Source organism: Oncorhynchus clarkii, chromosome 17, assembly GCF_045791955.1.
Source record: "Oncorhynchus clarkii lewisi isolate Uvic-CL-2024 chromosome 17, UVic_Ocla_1.0, whole genome shotgun sequence".
NCBI lineage: Eukaryota > Metazoa > Chordata > Actinopteri > Salmoniformes > Salmonidae > Oncorhynchus > Oncorhynchus clarkii.
This window is the reverse complement of record NC_092163.1, coordinates 18939936-18961412: the sequence shown is the minus strand read 5'-3', so window position 1 is coordinate 18961412 and position 21477 is coordinate 18939936. Positions and strand designations below refer to the sequence as shown.

Here is a 21477-nt window from a genome sequence, read left to right as displayed (position 1 = left end):
GTAGGATTTTATAGAGACTTCCCCATCCCATTTAACCAGCATTTCTCATCTGTTCTATTGGTTTTCATATCAACTTTATTTTGTTGTCCAGAAGCCAAAGACCCAACCCATCCTAGTTGTTGCTATTAGATTCCCCCTCTACGTTTCTAGCAGAGATTTTAATCACTGTCATATATGGAGCCACTTGCATTAGGCACACTGTTTTAGAACTGGTTTCCCACAAATTGCATTTTGGTAAATGTTTGAAAAATATGCTTTATTAGCTGCTTCATTACAGGAGTTGAATGTTCAATAATAGACTGTAATTAGCCTTTTGACTGGAAGACGATAGACTTGCTGTTGTTGCATGTTTCCCATAATGAAAAATGTCCATTCCTTGTATGCATGCATACTATTTTACTGTTTGGAATTGTATTTTTTGTTTGTTGACTGGTTAACGAGGGTTAGTTAGTCTGCAGCAAACTGGACCGGAATTTGCATCCCTAGACTATTCAAATATGCGTCTGTCTGTGTCCTTCCAGAGGGTCGTCCTCTCTATATCCTGCGTCTGGGACAGATGGACACCAAGGGGCTGGTCCGAGCCCTGGGGGAGGAGTCTCTACTCAGACACGTGAGGGGGCCTCTTTTGCTGTCAGTCACACATGTGATAACTAAAGTGTGTGTGTGAGCATACCTGCATTAAGTGTGTGTGTGTGTGGTTTTAACTCTTCAGGTTCTATCCATAAACGAGGAGGGCCTAAGGCGCTGTGAGGAGAACACCAAAGTCTTCGGCCGACCAATCAGGTATACACCCTGTTGCTATTTGGTAGTAGCTCCACCACTCCCTCTGATAGGTCAAGTGGAGTTTAGGCCATATTGCATACACCTATCCAGGCCTCTCAGATCTACAGGACACGAGTTATTGGGAGAAGGGGGACTAAACGGTAATGACTTCTATGGTACCTCTGTTGCTAAGCTAATGTGTATCATGGGAATTGCCTTGGTGCAATGGGGTTATTAACAGTGTTGGGGATGCTCTTTAAAGTTATCTCTAGGCAAGATGGAAAGCATGGAGGGTTCCTCTCTGAAGGGTGTGGGTGAGAGAGAGAGAGAGGGAAATTGATTAAGTGACAGAAAAATGTAGCGAGTGAGAGGAGAAGCGGAAAAGAGAGGGGAGAGAAGAAGAAAAAAGAGAAAGAAGGTGAGAAGGGGGGGTGTTACCTGGCAGCTGTCAGGCTTATCAGATGGACGCGACTGTGGAGAGAAGCCATGCAGGAATCTCAAGTGTGCTAGGGTGGAATGCCATGGAGCTTCCCTCACGTAAGACAGGGAGCCAGAGCCCCTGATTGAGAGGGGGAGGAATCTGTCCGTTTCCGTTTTTTGACGTCATAAGGTCGTATTTGGAAATGTAATGTGTATTGTACTTACAATCTGTGTAGAGTACTTACAATCTGTGTAGAGTACTTACAATCTCTCTCTCTGTGTGTGTAGTTGTTGGACGTGTCTGGTGGACCTCGAAGGGTTAAACATGCGCCACCTGTGGCGACCGGGGGTTAAGGCCCTTCTGAGAATCATTGAGGTGGTGGAGGCCAACTACCCAGAGACCCTGGGACGTCTGCTCATACTGAGGGCTCCTAGAGTCTTCCCTGTGCTCTGGACCCTGGTGAGACACTATGAAATACTATGGCTGGAGACTCCTAAACAACACCCTATTCCCTATATAGTGCTCATAGGGCACTAGATAAGCTGCAGTTAGGCATGACGTGTTTAGGCGGGAGCAGTAGGGTGTTGACTCATCCCACCGTCTCTGTCCTGTGTTCAGGTGAGCCCGTTCATTGACGAGAACACCCGTAAGAAGTTCCTGATCTACGCTGGAAATGACTACCAGGGCCCCGGCGGCCTGCTGGACTACATAGACAAGGAGGTCATCCCTGACTTCCTGGGAGGAGAGTGTATGGTGAGTCACTGTGTGTGGTGTTATCACCCAACATAGTCACGTTGTCGTGTGGTTGCCATGATAACGTTTGTATCCCTTTTTATAAATTATATTATGAATTTGAATTTAAGATTGTAGCAAATATGTACTTTCTATGCAGTTTTCATTCTCCTATGGCCTAGTTATTTGTGTGTCGTCTGTGTGCAGTGTGAAGTCCCAGAGGGAGGCCTGGTGCCCAAGTCTCTGTACCGTACTGCAGAGGAGCTGGAGAACGAAGACATCAGCCTGTGGACAGAGACTATCTACCAGAGTGCCAGCGTCTTCAAGGGAGCGCCCCACGAGGTGAGACCCCAACACGGTGCACCTCGGCTGGGGCAGAGGAGAGCAGGGCAACTGGCCTTAGCTGGAGCTTTGAAGTCATTTGTGGAGAAGGAGAAATAAGAAAGCGAGAGAAGGGCAGATAGGCGGGAGGAGAGAAAGAGGTATGGAAAGAATGAGCGAAAGATGTGGATAGAGAGGAAAATAATTAACAAGCCAAACGTTGGTCTGCTGAAGTTACTTGACCAACACTGCCACCGACTGGAGAAATCCTGAAAGTGCATTCAAACTGATCTTCAGACATTAAGCCACTGTTCTGTCACAAATTGAACATGAACGTTGCTTTGAGAGGAATCTGCACCCATTTGTTCTTTTGTTTCTGTTACAGGAAAGTAGATTATATAATCTATTATAAACGAAGCCATGTGGATACTACTCGGTAGAAATCTGCTCTTCCCTCCCTCGGTCATCTGTTCTCTTTAATTCTTTCTCAATCTTTTTTACTTCTACTCTTCATCTCTTTTTCTCCTGATTTTCCCATCCTTCCCTTTCTCATCCCTCCCTCTTTCTCCTTTTCTCTCCCCTCGTCTTCAACCCTCTTTTTCTCTCCCTCCTCCTCAACCCTCCTCTTTCTCTCCCTCCTCCTCAACCCTCCTCTTTCTCTCCCTCCTCCCTGCTTTCCCACCCAGGTGGTGATCGAGATCATCGACGCCTCCTCCGTGATCACCTGGGACTTTGACGTGTGTAAGGGCGACGTGGTCTTCCACCTCTACCACTCAAAGCGCGCCCCCCAAACCCCCCGCAAGGACCCCCTAGTGGGGCAACACAGCAGCATCACCACCCCCGGGGGGAACAACGTCCAGCTCATAGACAAGTCCTGGACCTTAGGCCTGGACTACAGCATGGTGGAGTCACCACTTACCTGCAAGGAAGGGGAGAGCGTTCAGGTCAGCACTGGAACAGCAGACTAGATGTTCATAGTATTGAGAAAGACATGAGGCATGCAGGTGGCTCTTCTCTCAGTGCCTGAGAGAATCTCTTGACTGAATGAATGAATTCAGATTGACTCATTAAAATATACAGGTTTGCGTATTACACCAATGTTGAAACCAGTAGTTTAGTGTTAAGTGTGATTTTAAATGCCTTTCGATACTTAATAGATCTAATGTTAAGAACATTCAGATTGACAATGATTAAAACCTCATCTAATGCACACTCCCTCTCCTCCCCCTCTCCCAGGGTTCCCACGTGACCAGGTGGCCCGGGTTCTACATCCTGCAGTGGAAGTTCCACACCATGCCGGGCAGCGCCTCCACCAACCTGCCCCGCGTGGACGACGTCCTCGCCTCCCTGCAGGTCTCCTCACATAAGTGCAAAGTCATGTACTACACAGAGGTCATTGGCTCCGAGGACTTCAGGTTAGTGTGTGTGTGTTGATATCAAATGGGTCATCAAAGTAAATGTCATTATTTTTTAAATCATACTGTATATTGTGTTATGATTGTATTGTATCATCACTTTTTTCCATTTGACATCAACATTGTATCCATTATGAAGTGCCAAGCATAGGCTTCCCCTCCTAAAGAGAGAGATGTCCTTTTTACCTTCCTCTCTCTTTTCAATGTGCTCCTGTCCTCTTATCGCTCACCAACCCCTCTTCCACTCCTCCTTCTGTCCCTTCTCTTTCTGTCTTTTCCTGTGAAGAATGGCTTGCTTTGATGTTCAAAGTTTGTAAGTGGACTTGTGTTCCCTTAGCTTTGCATTGCGTTTGGTTGCTTATGAGAACTCCCATTTAACAGTTAGCGACAACTCTAAGATGCTAGCATCTTGACCCTTCGCTTATGGCTTTATTTGAGCATTACCTCACCAGCAATGCTTTTCTCTGTGTGCTTCAGCTAGAGAAAGGCCACTCACTAAGCTAGGTCGTCTCACCGTTGCATGAATGACTAACAGACACATGCCTTTTTAGTTTCAATTGCCTTCCTCCTTTGCCACAAAGGGCTACCTGTATTTCAGGGTTCCCCAACTGGCCGCTCGCGGGTGTATTTTTGTTTGTTTTTTACATAAAAGACGGATAAAAGTTGTTTTTAATTTAGGAAATCTGTTCCTGAGTATTGCCATGCATAATAGAAGTACGTGATGTCATACAAATCTATGTACATTTAAAATGAAAAGGTTTTCATCGAAATATCATATCTGTTTGGGCTTCTTGTGGTCAATTTGCAGTCCTACAAATGATTTGTAATTATGTTCCGGCCCCCTGACCATCTGCTCAAGACCAAATCAGCACACAGCTGAATGTAGCTGATGATCCCTGCTGTGCCTCTGCAAATTGGTTGATAAGGATAAGAAGTCTTTTCATTCGTGCCCCTCAAAACTATCACTGAAGCATGAGAGGCCATGTTTTAGTCCCCGTGGGTTAGAAGTACAACCTATTTAGTGCAGTATGCTAAATGAATGTCACACAGAGTGGATTCACCTCCGTTTGACTTGCTGCATGATCTACATTATTCGGCACTAGACTTGACAAAGCAGGAGCTTGAGCTGGGCATCATTAATACCAGACCAGGGATCAAATACTATTTGAAATTGTTTCCTATGTGACAAGATAACATTTTTTTTAGTTTATACTTCAGCTGTGCTTGATTGAGCGTTCCTGCTGCAATATAACCAATAAACGAGTCCCACAAGTGCAAACCCCTCCCACTGGTCACTCCTAATGCAAACGCTCAAAGTAATTGAAAGATTTCAAATGGTACTTGCACCCAGGTCTGATTTTTAAGCCCATTTAGTATGTAGTTCTAAAACCTTAGTTAGGCCAACAATACGTTTAAATAAAATCTAACCTTTTTTCTCTCAGGGGCTCTATGACCAGTTTGGAGTCGAGTCACAGTGGTTTCTCCCAGCTCAGCCACGCTACCTCCTCCTCTAACCACTCCCAGTCCAGCTCCATGATCTCCAGGTAGAGGACTACATCTCCTGCCAAGGACTTACAATTCTCCCTCTGCTGAACTACAAGTCCCAGCTCCTCCATCCTTCACAGTCCACACTTTCCGCCCTAACCACCTCAAACCTGTACTACTATTAGTCAGTCACAATGTGGATCTGAAGCATGCTTGCACAACAGAGGAGAAAGAAAATGTAAAAAAAAACAAAGACTTGTGATTTAAAGGGCTCCTATTTTCTTGCAGCAGTCCATGTATATTTCTTCCCAGCTTTCTCCTGGGCTGCTGAACAGAACGTTGGCAGAACGTTTTCTGCTTGCTGAGACTTTGGTAGATGTGGGAAGTGTCGCACTCATGGAGCGCAATGCCAGTTCAAGCAATTGTCACACATTTAAGGAGCTGTGGGACTGGATAATAACGGGATGCGTCGATACATATGTGCGTTAGAAGACTTTACACACACGTGCACACTTCCAAGGTATTGGTGATACTGGATGCGCTGTTACATAAGAACATGGACACTTTTTATAGGTTGAAGAAACGGGATGTGCTGTTACCTGCAGACAAAACATGCTCAAACATAGGAAGACACACGCATATAGACACAAACCATAAACACACCTGCAATGACATGCAGAGAAACACAGTATTTGCCATATCACCAGTGGGGTTGGTCTCTACCTGGTGAATTGTTTATATGTAAGGATTGGGGGTAAAGCCGTAGCGAGGTATCGTTTAGAAGCAATAAGCAGAGTTCAAATATCAACTATTGAAATAATTACATTTATATTTACCATGAAAATTTGATGTATGGAGGTTTTTCCTCATGGGTGCTATGTGTGCAATGTATAGGTGACCTTCCAGTTCCCGGGTGACTAGATGGACAGACAGAAATGTAATTTAGCTGAACTTTCATTTGGAGATATAGACAAAAGAAATTGCCAGAGGCTATTTTTGAAATTTGAATTGACACATTTTGAATGTGTTTGCAAATTCATCTACACATCTACCAGTCTCTTTTGGGCTCAAGACACTTAACCAATGATTACGTTTAAATTCTTGAATTTCAATTACTGTGACTTGAATTTGAATGGATTCCACCCCAAAATGAGTGTTTCCCATCTGTCCCTGTCTCCAGGAATGAACCTGACCCGTAGCTAGGTGTGGTTGTGGTCATTGGTTTGAATGTGCTACTGATGGTCAGGTGAGCTTTTGCTAGCCAATGGAATGCCCCGAACTGTCAGGGTCAAACTGCTATTCTTTATAGAGGGGTAGATATAGAGGGGGAGGAAGTGAATGTTTTTTGTGGTGAAGCTTATCATTTGCTACTGCGCCATTCATGGAAATGTATTGATGCATACATGTACTTGGGCTAGTGGTGGTTGGATTGTTAGTTTTCATTGAAAGTGAAGTGGGTTGCTGCATGTTCATATTGGGATATGGTTGATTTTAGTTTAGGAGTTACCATAGTAACTACTCATGAGCCATTTGTTAGCACCATTTTAGCCTTTGTAACTAACCATGTGTATAAGAAATATATCTGCTTGGTTAGGGGACACCCCCTTTGCCTCGACTGAGCGAAGTGGAGGATGTTTCCATTGTAATGCAATGTACCCATGCAAATAATGTTCTGGACAGCCACCTTGTGCTTCTAAAGCACCAAAGACGACGACAAAAAACTGTTCCGTCTTATAGTTTCCATGTTTGTTTGTTTTTTGTCAAACTATTTTTGGGTGTTTTTAGGGGATATTTTGTGCGCTTCAAGCTCACAAAAGAGATATTGAACTTCTCTACAGATTACTGTCGGCTGTTTCAAAGGTTTGATAAGCTTTTGCCTTGCATTACAAGCTGAGGCTATCAAGACAAGTCACCATGCTGCTGCTTGACGTTAAGAGGGCCAACGACGTGTTTGTTGATGGGGCGTTGGATCTCACTTCAAGGATTATCGGCCAATCAGGCGAGCAGCACGTCTGTTTTTAACAGCTTTTTGAGATGCTACTTTTTTAACGATGATAACGAAAACCCAAGGTCAAAGTGAACAGTCTAATGTACAGTGTGTGTCTAACTGGAATAGCATGAAATGCTTTGCTCACTGAGGAAAGGACCCACTCAGAACGAGAGCTGTTCAGAACAAACTCATTAAGTTATTGAATGAATGGAATAATGAGTAACTAAATGTCTGTAAGGGTGTCGCCCATGTCAGGACTGAGGATGTATAGTTGTACTTATTGTCTTCTGTACTCATTTTAACCTTGAAGCATGTCTAGAGAGAGACTAGCGTAGTTTCCTACTTTCCAGCTCTCTATCAAAGGAAACTCAATGTCCACAATGTGTAGCATAATATCAACACGATGTGTAACGTGCTCAACGGTTCACCAAGCTTTAGAGAAAGGTTCCAGTCCTCTTTGAACACGACATGCGTGTGAGAGGAGACGATGTTAGTTTTTCCCTTTAGCTGAGTTGGAACAGTGCTTTAGAAGTGGCTCACTGTTGTTTTAAACCAGAGACCGATACCTTTCAGTTTCAACTGACCTCAACATAATGTCACTGCTACTACTGAAATGTATCTGCTATGTAACCTGCTTTGCTCTACTTGTCAACCTTCACTTTTACTTAACTCATTTACATATGAGGGCTATTTCTGTCTTGTTTGTCACCAACCATATCCTGATTTCTCCATTTCTCTCATCTAGCCTCTCTTCCTGTAAGACAACGATAATGTTGCATATCTTTATTTCCCTTGAAATTCATAATTATGTTTAAAGAAAGAACTTCAAATTAATATAAAATAGCGCCTTTCCAATTTTTCAAACCATTAAACTTGAATTATGAGAATTAAAAGTTGTCCTGTTTGTGTAACATATATCTTTCTACTTTTGATCCGGCTTCAACCTGCAATGCACGCAGCAATCTTAGTGTAAACTCAATTTGACTGTCAATGTGGATGCATTTTGTTATCTGTATGTAGGTGACTTGAGCTATCTCAGGCAAAATGATAAGCAGAAAGAGTTGAACATTGAGTGGTTGAATAGATGAACCAATGGATGGACGGGATTACATGCAAGCTGGGGTTTTTAGACTGGAATGGAAGATGGTCTCTGAATTACAAGCAGATAGTATGCACTAAGGGACTGTTTGAAGCCTAAAATCTCATTTGAAGGTGCTTTCTTGGCAACATGAAAATAGTTAATTACTGTATGGGTAATGAGGAGCTGTCTAAGGGCACTACTGCCTAATGCCCAGTAGGTGGCAATCATCAAATATCAAACAGAATATGCAGTCAAATCAACATTTTATTTGTCACATGCCGAATACAACCGGTGTAGTAGACCTTACAGTGACATGCTTGCTTAAGCAAAAAAACACAAATAAAGAGCAACAGTAAAATAACAATAGTGAGGCTATATACAGGGGGTACCGGTACAGAGTCCATGTGTGGGGGTACATGTTAGTCAAGGTAATATGTACATGTAGGTAGAGTTAAAGGGACTGCATAGATAACAGAGTAGCTGCAGTGTAAAAGAGGCGTCTGGGTAGCCATTTGATTAGCTGTTCAGGAGTCTCATGGCTTGGGGGGTAGAAGCTGTTCAGAAGCCTTTTGGACCTAGACTTGGCGCTCCGGTAATGTTTGCCGTGCGGTAGCAGAGAGAACAGTCTGACTAGGGTGCCTGGAGTCTTTGACAATTTTTAGGGCCTTCCTCTGACACCGCCTGGTATAGAGGTCCTGGATGGCAGGAAGCTTGGCCCCAGTGATGTACTGGGCCATACGCATGACCCTCTGTAGTGCCTTGCGGTCGGAGGCCGAGCAGTTGCAGTACCAGGTCCAAAAGACAAGTTAAGATTTGAACAGTTAGGATTTAGGATTTGAACTGCACATTTTGTACAATGCATATTTTATGAGTCTGTCTCAGTTGTTTGAAATACAGTACAAGTGCCACTGCAATGGAACTGCTAAATGTGAACTTTTTAGTGACACTTGGTGTTTAAGACAACTGGAAACTCGGGGGAAAAAACTAGGTAAAATCATAACGTCCGTGATCGTCCGGTCGGAAAGCCGGAGCTCGAGAAAGATGCCCGAGTTTCCGACTTGGATGATCATTCAAAACAAATTTCCCCGTTGGAGTTCGTTTTTTCACCAGTTTCCAGCTGTCTCGAAAGCACTGAAGTCGGAAATTTCCGAGTTTCCAGTTGTTCTGAACGCGGCAAGCGCTGTTTGGTTCCGCCTCTGGTCTGCCCACATGGAGCGATGTCACGAAACAACACAAGGTACGACCAACGATATTTATAACTAACCCAAGACACTGTCTTGTTTACAGTGGGGGCAATAGCAGCAGTGGGCAAAGCCAAGCACGAGCTAGCGAGATCCTATTGGGGCGTTGTGGCATGTATTTGCATATTTTCGTTAGGGAACGCCTCCTCTGAAGTGCGTGTGTGCACAAACTCAATTCGACGTTGCACTCCTTTTTAAACTTAGGCAAAGCACCAAGTCTATAAAACTTAGTGCACTGTGTTCGTAACATATTATAGTTTTGCGAACAGAAATGTGTTGAGAGCAGATGTTTCGAAAGAAGAGAGAATTCGGCCCAGTTTCACCTAGTTCCATCCTCTTCCACTACCCGCGACTGTACTTCCTCTCACTACCATATTTGGTGATAAGAAAACGAATGTTTCAGATGTATAGCCCCTGTGAAGTGTCTCGAGTTTCTCCTGTCTGTGGTACAAACGTTATTTTTGAACGTCAGTGGTACACACAAATAATATCTTCGCTGCAATAATTTGACACTTCTGCTTGTTGATTTCGAATAACTACATGTCTATTCTTCCTCAAGAAGAAATAGAATGGCTATATGTAAACTGTATTCCACAGCTACTCGCAGTGAAAAGGAGCACGCGCTGCTCCACCTCACCTGTGTCAGATTGTAGAACACCACAGACAGGTGTGTGACAGCTAGCTATCTAGCAAGCTCACATCATTTGCCAGCCTCTTGGTAGCTACAGTGCTTTCTAGCTAGTTAGTATAAATCAAGCCAGACATTACGAGAGGCAGAGCAGTTGTCTGGCACATGGAGCAGTGACGGTCAGTGCCGTTCAAGATGAGAGAGGATGATTTTATTTTCCTAAGCATGACTTTATTTTTCTATTAAAGCATATTGGATGAATGTCATTCGAATTCCATTCACCCAGTTCAATGTAACAAGCGATATGTTTAGGCAACTACTTTATGCTCAAATTGTCCCTATACCCATCATGATGTTGCTACAACCTAGCCTATGAATGAAGGTTAACGTAGGTGCACACAAGCCGAGAGATACATTTGAGGTGACAGTGACATTCAATACTTTGTTTTTTTTTTGCTGGCTCGCTTTACATTTCAAAATGTTTTATCCGTTATACAGTTAATTCAATTTGTAAAGTATTAGGGACATTATTGTTTTCAAGTCAGTACAGTTCTACTATAGACTGTAAATTGGAGTGAACATGCAATTGAAATAATGGGGCAAAAGCCCTGTTATTTGAATGTTTAATTCCATTTGGATCAATTGTGGGTCTACTCTCAGATGATAAAATCTAGAAAGGCAGAGTACAGGACAGTCCGGCTGTATTTTTACTTCTGATACTGATGCACTGTCTGTTGCAGATCATCATTCCCCGAAATCTTCCTATATAGTGAAGTCACATAGCCCTATACTCCCAGCAGGCCTTGTTATTCAGCGAAATTTAACGCGCGTTCTGCCTCCTTTCTGACCCGAGCGGATATTCCTCGATCTACAACCCAAGGCTTCAATATAGCCGACATATTTGTCACTTAACTTTTTAAAATGTATTACCTTTCTTTGTGTATCAGAAACACAACTAGTCACGATGTTTTAATCTGATTAGTCTACGTCAAAAGTCTCATGTAACCTACCTGCGCACGTTCATCCACTCCAGTCAAATATAATTCCAGCATCCAAACTGCACACTGGCCATTCAATCAATGGCAAGAGACATTTGATACAAAACACCCACAAATGTAATGACATTCATAGATTGTCAAGCCAAGCCGTTGATACTGAGTAGGGAGGGATCTATTTTGTTTGTCGAGGTTGACGTACTCTATTTGACTAGTGTTGAAAACGTAAACCAAGATGAAGTCGATAATCGGTATGCAGTTATGCATTGCTTATTGGTTGTGTGTGGTGCATTGGCACAGAAACCTGTTGGTAGGAAAACGATGCATATGTTGGCCAGATACCACAAACCCCAAGGTGCTTTATTGCTATTATAAACTGGTTACCAACGATATTAGAACAGTAAACAGTGATTTCAGCTAATCAGCGTTCAGGGCTGAACCACCTGGCTTACAATTATAGGTATCATAAAAATGTAAATCTGATTTCCCCGTCTGATTGTAGTGTAGTGAGACAGTGGCATCGACTGTGCCACAACCATGTTGAAGTGGTCAATTCAATATCCACATTTACTCAGTTTACAAGGGGGACAATTTTGCAGTTTTAAAGCTCATTTCCTACATGACTTATGCCATGTTAATGATAACTGAGTGAGAGTGACTAACAAAATCAAAGGGGGCCTCCTGGAGGTCAGCGCCCCTGGGTGACGGACAGAACAAGAGAAACTACTGATGCTCAACCAAATTTATAAATTGCACCTTGTGTATTCTACTATTCTAGCTCTCAACAGTAAGTTGAGACCCAGACTGAGTTTCTGGCTTGGAGCCAGCCCTGCACAAGTTGGTATTTTAAACCCTATGGTTGAATATCACATATCAACCACATAACCATGTAAAAGGTCTGAATGTAGGCCTAGTTATTCTTGTTCGATACTGGATAGCCCTTGTGAGGTTCAGGTAGGGTTGTCTTGGGAGAACAGTAGTAAGTTACCCTATGACACCAGCTGAGGGACACAGCAACTGGGCAGGTGAGGTGAGACCTTTCTGCAAGAGAGAAGTTTCCTGCCAACAGTAACCCTGGAATGCTGCCAGTATCAGCTATCTCTCTCTCAGCAGTTGACTTGTGAATCTATTGTGACCGTCACTGATAATGGTATCATGTCCCTTTTCCCAGCGCCGCCTCCTTGGTAGATTTGTGTCTGACACTAGAGATGTAGAAGCCAAGCAGATGGTGTAGGGGGACCGGTGCTGTAGAATGCCTCATTACTAGTAGAAGTCTTCATCTGTTGGCCGGTCCAAATGTTCTCCCAACCTCTCCCCCTTGGCCCTAACCCTTTGTTGTTTTTGCTCCCTCTCCTCTCTCTCTCCTAGTGAACAGGCCAGCCGGAGGCAGCAGGTGGTGGAGGAGGACACAGAGGATTGGCAGAGAAGTCCAGACTTCACCGGGTTGGAGGAGTGGACCTGTCGTTCATCGAAGGAGATGACGTCAACGTCTGTGCCCAGCTAGTGGTGCTCAGCTACCCAGACCTAGAGGTAAGGCACTGACTTGGACCATTTCTATGCAAATTCTAACCATTGGCTGCATTTTAATGCTATAAAGCCCAAACAGACCATTTCTACACTAATGCTAACCATGGGCTGCATCTTAATGATATAAAGTGGTTTCCTTTTCTCCTCTTGACTCAGGCACTGTTTGAGCATACTAGATGAAAGAAATATGGTGTTCTTTTTGTATTTCACCTGAATAGCTCTTCTGTATTAGTGTGGATCAAAGAAAGGAGACAAGGAAAGGAAGTGACTTGAAGGTATGGGCACACAGACCATGTCTGTTAAGTCATCCTAGCAGTTTGTGACCATGAGTCTTGCCTCAACTTTTCATTGTCTCTATTTTTCATTCTTAACCGTTCCAGTCCCTCTATTGGACTCGACCCTAATTCTCCATCAAGGGCTGTCAACACATTCTGTAACACAACCCATCATAATTAATGATATTTGCCAGCTTGTTTTGTTGATATATGGACCAATTTTGTTGTAATCTTATTATACTAAGACTAATTAAATGTCCCCCAGTCAGGGCAGACACAATCATTTACCCAGAGTCTCTCCCATTGGTTTTTACTGGATTAATTCACAACACAGGGGTTTTTGCATCATCCGCCCAAACAATTTCAGAATAGCCAAGAGCCACAATGAATTTTTACAAATTGGTTGCTTGAAGTTAAAATAGTTTTGAATATCCAAGGATGAATATCTGAGTAATTTTCTGAATCATAGTAATTTATGTGACATTCACATGACAATTAACGTAGAAGATAGTAAAATACTAAATGAAAATTCTGACAAGGACGGGCATTTTAGCAGGAGTACTCCGACTCCTCCTCAATCAAATCAAATTGACTCGATAGAACAATGTGAAATAAATCAACACAATTTCTTAAACAAAATATACACTTGTGTGATACCCATTTCCCGACAAGTTAGTCACAAATACTTGAAGCTCTCAGAAATAATAACTTTTACTTATGAGTACAGTATGATGATACATTTGTATTTTTCAACACAACCTGCAGCAACAGTATGTTACTATAGCTGCATTAGGCAAGAGGAAGAGGAGCACCATTGCCAACAACATGGTGATGACATCCACTGAGTGGTAGCTGTATCGTGGCATCCTGTGGGACTCTGAGCGCAAGTCAGCAGCCTCTTTGTGTCTCATGACGAACTCGATCCAGTAGACGGCCCTGTCCAGTGGCTTCATGGAATGGTCTCCTTGCAGTCTAGAGTGCTTCTGCATGTTGAACTTGTAGGCCCCATTGTGGAGAACGTCCTGCAAGCCCTGAAGGAAGATCCCTCTATTGAAACTGCCAATGTCTAAAACCTTGGCTTCTCCTCTCTCCTCCAGCTGGAGAAGATTGTCAAATTGGTCTTGGAACAGTGGCAAACCCAACACCATGGTAAATGGCCTCCTTGACCACATTTGTAACCCCACACAAATGCTCTGATCTTGTCATGACCAAGGAGGTCAGACTGAGCCAGCCATTTTACCAGGAGGGTATTGTTACCCGAAATGGAGGGTTTGTCACTAACATGTCCCCACATGACTTTCTGAGGCGTTGGGAAAAGGCAGAAGCAATTTCAGTAGATACATCCCTTGTAAGACTGACTAAGGATCCTAACTACATTATAATGACCCCATGTTCTCCAGAGCTCTGAACAAACTCTTCTAGCTCTTTTGAGAGCGGTTGAACAGGCTTACAGTAGAAGCCATCAATGTGTACGATGTTTGGCACAATTGGATGTGGAGACCCGAAAACAAAATCGGAGCGAATCAACCATAGGTCAGCTGAACGAAGCAATGTGTAATAATGAATATCTCGGCCAAAGTATTTATCACAAAGCTCATCATAGTATATATTGAACTCTATAATTTCCTGGTTAACCATAATGCCATAAAACATATTTGTAAGAGATTCATATCTTCCGATAAACCTGATCTAAAAATTGGAACAAATAACTGGTGAGGGAGAAAGAGCAAAATGTGCCATACCAGCTGTGGTCCAACGAGCGCTGTAAACTAAAGGCAATCTAATATAATGCGTCAGCAAGACTTCCCCACCCAGATCTGTGAGCACCATGTCATTCCTCACTTCCACAAGGCTTTTTATGAGTTCTTTATCCTCAAACATTGCTCTTACCAAACCACACATACATTCTTCAATCTTTGAAAGTATATCAACATCAGTATTTTGTTCTCTGACGAATTTCAGAAGAAATGTATCCTCTTTGTGTTTTTGAAGGATTGTTTGCGCAAATTATATAATGGAATTTTATCAAGCCCATCTATTGTTGAGATGCTTATTAAGGCCCCCCCCCCCCATGCCCAAAAGCCACCGTAATTCAGGAATGACTCTGATGATGGAATTTCCAAAAACAACACAGACTAACTCTCTCCACATGTCTTCCCTGGGGATATATCAAATACACCAAAACGCCTCCATCAATTAATTAATATTTGCATTATTTATTGCATTACAGCGTCAATTAAAATGCCAAATTAAAAAAAAATCACCCCCAAGATGACATTAATATTAAAAAAAAGATATACTGTATATTTCGATAATTTCTATTGTATCATAATGTTCTTACTAAAGCAGGGTAACTAAATTCCAGGACTCAGGACCATCTATAAACCTTTTGGTAGACTTAAACACTACTTTTTTTTCTTTTTTTTTTTTAAATAACTCACCCTGTGTAACATGACAAGTCGCAAAAGAATGAGGAAAAATCCCAAAGACTTTGTCATCGACTTTGTCATCGACTTCAGATAGATACCGTCAGCTCCAATGGATCCATCACTGGGGACCAAGATATAGATCTCTGTTCAATGATTAACACAATGTTTTACTTTGGAGCCAACTTTGTCAAAATAGGTAAGCCAGAACACTGTAGCGAGAGTTGTGCAGGTGAGTGGAAAAATATTCTGGGTTAAACAAAAGGCCCTCATGAGACATCTAGAAAGACCACACACACAAGAGAGGGAAATAACATTTGATCAATCACATCCCCTTTTAACAATGAGTATGCAGTACAGTATTGACTTCGAAACACAGACTCAGGTCTCTACCTCTCAAGACCAACAGAGACATTATGTTTTGCACCAGAATCAGTGCGGCTTTAAAGGGATAGTTCTGTGAAATTACATATTCATAAAAAGGAAAACCCGCACACTGAAAAAAAGACAGGTGACCGACCCTGACTTTAGTCCTTATTTACTTTTCATGTTTGAACTGATTGTAAGCACTTAAGTCAAGGTCGGTCACCTATCTTTTTTCAGGGTGTGGTACTCTTGTTTTTTAATGCTTGTTTCTGAAAAAAAACAGCACCTGGACCTAGACACACTGCTGTGCACAAGCGTTTCTCTTTCTTTGTTTATATAGTACCAGTCAAAAGTTTGGACACACCTACTCATTCAAGGGTTTTTGTTATTTTTTTCAATTTTCTACATTGTGGAATAATAGTGAATACATCAACACTATGAAATAATACATATGGAATCATGTAATAACCATGACAGTGTTAAACAAATCTAAATAGATTTTAGATTTCAGATTTTTCAAAGTAGCTACCCTTTGCCTTGATGACAGCTTTGCACACTCTTGGCATTCTCTCAACCAGCTTCTTGAGAAATGCTTTTCCAACAGTCTTAAAGGAGTTCCCACATATGCTGAGCACTTGTTGGCTGCTTTTCCTTCACTCTGCGGTCCAACTGATCCCAAACCATCTCAATTGGGTTGAGGTTGGGTGATTGTGGAGGCCAGGTCATCTGATGCAACACTCCATCACTCTCCTTGGTCAAATAGCCCTTACACAGCCTGGAGGTGTGTTTTGGGTCATTGTCCTGTTGAAGAACAAATGATAGTCCCACTAAGCGCTAAGCAGATTGGATGATGTATTGCTGCAGAATGCTGTGGTAGCCAACCTGGTTAAGTGTGCCTTGAATTCTAAATAAATCAGACAGTGTCACCAGCAAAGAATCCCCACACCACCACACCACCTCCTCCATGCTTCACGGTGGGAACCACTCCTGCTGAGATCATCCGTTCACCTACTCTGCGTCTCACAAAGACACGGCGGTTGGAACCGAAAAATCTCTGATTTGGACTCATCAGACCAAAGGACAGATTTCCACCGGTCTAATGTCCATTGATCGTGTTTCTTGCCCAATCTACTCTCTTCTTAGAATTTGTGTCCTTTAGTAGTGGTTTCAATTCGACCATGAAGGCCTGATTCACTCAGTCTCCTCTGAACAGTTTATGTTGAGATGTGTCTGTTACTTGAACTCTGAGGCTGTCTTCTGTATACCACCCTACCTTGTTACAACACATCTGATTGTCTCAAACACATTAAGGAAAGAAATTTCACAAATGAACTTTTAACACGGCACACCTGTTAATTGAAATGCATTCCATGTGTACCTCATGAAGCTGGTTGAGAGAATGCCAAGCGTGTGCAAAACTTTCATCAATGCAAAGGGTGGCTACTTTGAAGAATCTGAAATATAACATATATTTAGATTTGTGCTTATGACAGTGAACCTTATAACAGTTGTTATGCTTAATAATAAGCCTAACAACTGTTATGCTTAACAGTGAACCTTTTTTGTGGGATACACATGAGGCAATTCTAGGTCTTGTGGCATATTTTGGTTAAACTATCCCCAATTAAATGGAATTGCAACCCTCTGCATGCACAGTGCATTCTTCCATCACATGTACATCTGATTCTCAAGATCTTGCACACTAATGAGATGCTATTGAGCCCACACTACTACACTGTCTGGGTTGAAAAATTGGTGGCCATCGGGGCAAATTTGAGGCTTTTTGAGCCTGACAACAAGCCATCCTCAAAAAGGTTGGAAAGTGACAGTGAAGATGAGGCCTCAGTCTGATGTTCAAGACGTGGACATTGAGGAGATCCAGGGAGAGGACATGGAAGCCTGAGAGGAAGACAACTAGAGGTCGACTGATTAATTGTAATGGCCGATTAATTAGGGCCGATTTTCAAGTTTTCATAACAACCGGAAATCTGTATTTTTGGACACCAATCTGGCCGATTTAAAAAAAATATATATATAAATAATTAAAATTTAAAAAATGAAACACCTTTTTTTGACTAGGCAAGTTAAGAACACATTCTTATTTTTATGACGGCCTAGGAACGGTGGGTTAACTGCCTTGTTCAGGGGCAAAACGACAGATTTTTTAACTTGTCAGCTCGGGATTCAATCTTGCAACCTTACAGTTAACTAGTCCAACGCTCTAACCACCTGCCTCTCATTGCACTCCACGAGGAGCCTGCCTGCCTTACGCGAATGCAGTAAGAAGCCAAGCTAGCATTAAACTTATATCTTATAAAAAACAATCAATGGTTGATGATATTACTAGTTTAATCTAGCGTGTCCTGCGTTGCATATAATCGATGCGGTGCGCATTCGCGGAAAAAGGACTGTGGTTGCTCCGTTTTCCTAACCATAAACATCAATACCTTTCTTAAAATCAATACACAAGTAAATATTTTTAAACCTGCATATTTAGTTAATATTGCCTGCTAACATGAATTTATTTTAACTAGGTAAATTGTGTCACTTCTCTTGCAACAGAGTCAGGGTATATGCAGCAGTTTGGGCCGCCTGGCTCGTTGCGAACTGTGTGAAGACTATTTCTTCCTAACAAAGAGGGCAAACTTCGCCAAATGGGAGATGATTTAACAAAAGCGCATTTGTGAAAAAAGCACAATCGTTGCACGACTGTACCTAACCATAAATATCAATGCCTTTCTTAAAATCAATACACAGAAGTATATATTTTTAAGCCTGCATATTTATCTAAAAGAAATCCAGGTTAGCAGGCAATATTAACCAGGTGAAATTGTGTCACTTCTCTTGCGTTCATTGCACGCAGAGTCAGGGTATATGCAACAGTTTGGGCCGTTGAATATACGGTTCCATATTTCACTGAAATAATAAAGGTTTTGTTTTCAAAATTATAGTTTCTGGATTCTACCATATTAATGACCAAAGGCTCGTATTTCTGTATATTATAATTAAGTCTATGATTTGATATTTGATAGAGCAGTCTGACTGAGCGATGGTAGGAAGAAGCAGGCGCGTAAACATCAATTCAAACAGCACTTTCGTGCGTTTTGCCAGCAGCTCTTCGTTGTGTGTCAAGCATTGCGCTGTTTATGACTTCAAGCCTACCAACTCCCGAGATGAGGCTGGTGTAACCGAAGTGAAATGGCTAGCTAGTTAGCGCGCGCTAATAGCGTTTCAAACGTCACTCGTTCTGAGCCTTCTAGTAGTTGTTCCCCTTGCTCTGCATGGGTAACGCTGATTCGATGGTGGCTGTTGTCGTTGTGTTGCTGGTTCGAGCCCAGGGAGGAGAGGGACGGAAGCTATACTGTTACACTGGCAATACTAAGGTGCCTATAAGAACATCCAATAGTCAAAGGTTAGTGAAATACAAATGGTATAGAGGGAAATAGTCCTATAATTCCTATAATAACTACAACCTAAAACTTCTTACCTTGGAATATTGAAGTCTCATGTTAAAAGGAACCACCAGCTTTCAAATTGTAATGAAAAAGCAGGGAGCATGTTCTCATGTTCTGAGCAAGGAACTTAAACGTTAGCTTTTTCACATGGCACATATTGCACTTTTACTTTCTTCTCTAAAACTTTGTTTTTGCATTATTTAAACTAAATTGTCAATGTTTCATTATTTATTTGAGGCTAAATTGATATTTATTGATGTATTACATTAATTTATTGATGCATTATATTAAGTTCAAATAAGTGTTCATTCAGTACTGTCGTAATTGTCATTATTACAAATACACTTTTAAAAAATCGGCCGATTTAATCGGTATCGGCCTTTTTTGGTGGTCCTTCAATAATCGGTATCGGTGTTGAAAAATCTTAATCGGTCGACCTCTAAAGACAGTCTAGAAACTAAAGCTTTGGTTATCATTTTACAGATGTCTATTGTAAAGGTTTTTGGGAGATGCGATGGATCATTCAATATTTCCTTTATTTTGTTGTTCAGTGTAATCATCCCATGTGAACTGAAAATGGTTGTCTAGCAATGATCAACATCCAATTTAAGCGCTTGAAGAATTGTTTGCTTCAACAAAGTATTGGGTGTGAATACTTAAGGAAATTAGATATTTCTGTATTTCAACTTCAGGAGGCTGAAGAAATTTGGCTTGTCACCAAAAGCACTCACAAACTTTTACAGATGCTAAATCGAGAGCATCCTGTCGGGCTCTATCACCACCTAGTACGGCAACTGCTACGCCCACAACCGTAAGGCTCTCCAGAGGGTAGTGAGGTCTGCACAACGCATCACCGGGGGCAAACTACCTGCCCTCAGGACACCTACACCACGCGATGTCACAGGAAGGCCATAAAGATCATCAAGGACAACAACCACCCGAGCCACTGCCTGTTCACCCCGCAATCATCCAGAAGGCGAGGTCAGTACAGGTGCATCAAAGCTGGGACCGAGAGAAGCTGTTTTTCAGTATATCTCAAGGCCATCAGACTGTTAAACAGCCACCACTAACAGTGAGTGGCTGCTGCCAGCATACTGACTCAACTCCAGCCACTTTAATAATGGAAATTGATGTAAAAAATGTATCACTAGCCACTTTAAACAATGCCACTTAATATAATGTTTACATATCCAACATACTCATCTCATATACTGTACTCTATATCATCTACTGCATCTTGCCTATGCCGCTCTGTACCATCACCCATTCATATATCTTTATGTACATATTCTTCATCCCTTTACACTTGTGTGTATAAGGTAGTTGTTGTGGAATTGTTAGGTTAGATTACTCGTTGGTTATTACTGCATTGTCGGAACTAGAAGCACAATCATTTCGCTACACTCGCATTAACATCTGCTAACCATGTGTATGTGACAAATAAAATTTGATTTGATTTAATAACATGTTTTCAATTTGTCATTATGGGGTGTTGTGTGTAGATGGGTGAGAATTATTATTATTTTGAATTCAGGTTGTAACACCACAACATGTGGAATACGTTTAGGAGGATGAATACTTTCTGAAGGCACTGCATTAGATATAACACAGGCATACGTTTATACCGGTGTTCTCTGCTGTCTGTTCCCTGTGTCCACTACCAGCTGCTGTATGAGGACAGTCAGATGGTGACCCTGACCGCCCCCTACATCTCAGGGTTCCTGGCCTTCAGGGAGACTCCCTATCTGCTGGAGGCCCTGCAGCGCCTGGAGACGACCCAGCCCCCCCTGCTACCTCAGCCGGCTACCTCAGCCGGGCTACCTCAGGTCAGGGTCTGGCCACTTTGGCATTGGAGATGTTTCAGTTTAACTGACGTATTTACTGTTATACTCAGAACACTAATGTTTACATTTAGTTCAATTTACTAAATCTCACTCTGACATGTCTCATACTGTCTAACTTCTGTTGAGACTAAATGTTCTGTTTCATTGCTGTTTTCAGTTTGCTGTGTCCAACTGTTTAGCTGTTCACCTCAGAGCGATGCAGCTCTGGGTGTTAATGCTTTTCTTTTCAGCTGTCCAATAACCCTCCGTCTTCCTCTCCCACGATGTGTGTCCATAAGTCAGCTCTGTGCCATCCATACCTTCCCACTCTCCTGTGTTAGTCACAGCCCACACACATCACTCACTCCCACCTCAAGTCGGGTTCCTATCCACACATGCACACACACGCAAAAGACCTCTCCGGCGCAAAACACTCACACACACACACGATCAAAACCAAACGCACACACACACACTCACTGTCTTCTGCCTAACACATGCACACTGCCCTCATGGATTTATCACTGACATTTA

General features: G+C 42.3%; 1 protein-coding gene and 2 pseudogenes across 12 annotated transcripts in view; 2 read left to right on the top strand and 1 right to left on the bottom strand.

Moving 5' to 3' along the window:
- The window catches only part of LOC139370450 (SEC14-like protein 1), a 66512-nt gene extending 58493 nt beyond the window's left edge, over positions 1–8019 (top strand). For 6 of the 12 annotated variants that reach the window (XM_071109933.1, XM_071109940.1, XM_071109934.1 and 3 more), the window contains 9 exons: positions 522–610; positions 713–783; positions 1471–1642; positions 1802–1936; positions 2123–2257; positions 2923–3180; positions 3473–3651; positions 3938–3964; positions 5094–8019. In XM_071109933.1, coding sequence (XP_070966034.1) covers positions 522–610; positions 713–783; positions 1471–1642; positions 1802–1936; positions 2123–2257; positions 2923–3180; positions 3473–3651; positions 3938–3964; positions 5094–5199 — 1172 coding nt within the window. In that variant the 3' untranslated portion in view covers positions 5200–8019. The remainder of the gene's footprint in view (positions 1–521; positions 611–712; positions 784–1470; positions 1643–1801; positions 1937–2122; positions 2258–2922; positions 3181–3472; positions 3652–3937; positions 3965–5093) is intronic. The other 6 variants (XM_071109937.1, XM_071109942.1, XM_071109941.1 and 3 more) reach the window with 1 other exon arrangement.
- Positions 8020–9988: 1969 nt separating this feature from the next.
- LOC139369626 (endonuclease V-like) overlaps positions 9989–21477 on the top strand; it is a 36276-nt pseudogene continuing 24787 nt past the window's right edge.
- Positions 13623–14754, bottom strand: LOC139369980 (UDP-glucuronosyltransferase 2B10 pseudogene; annotated as a pseudogene).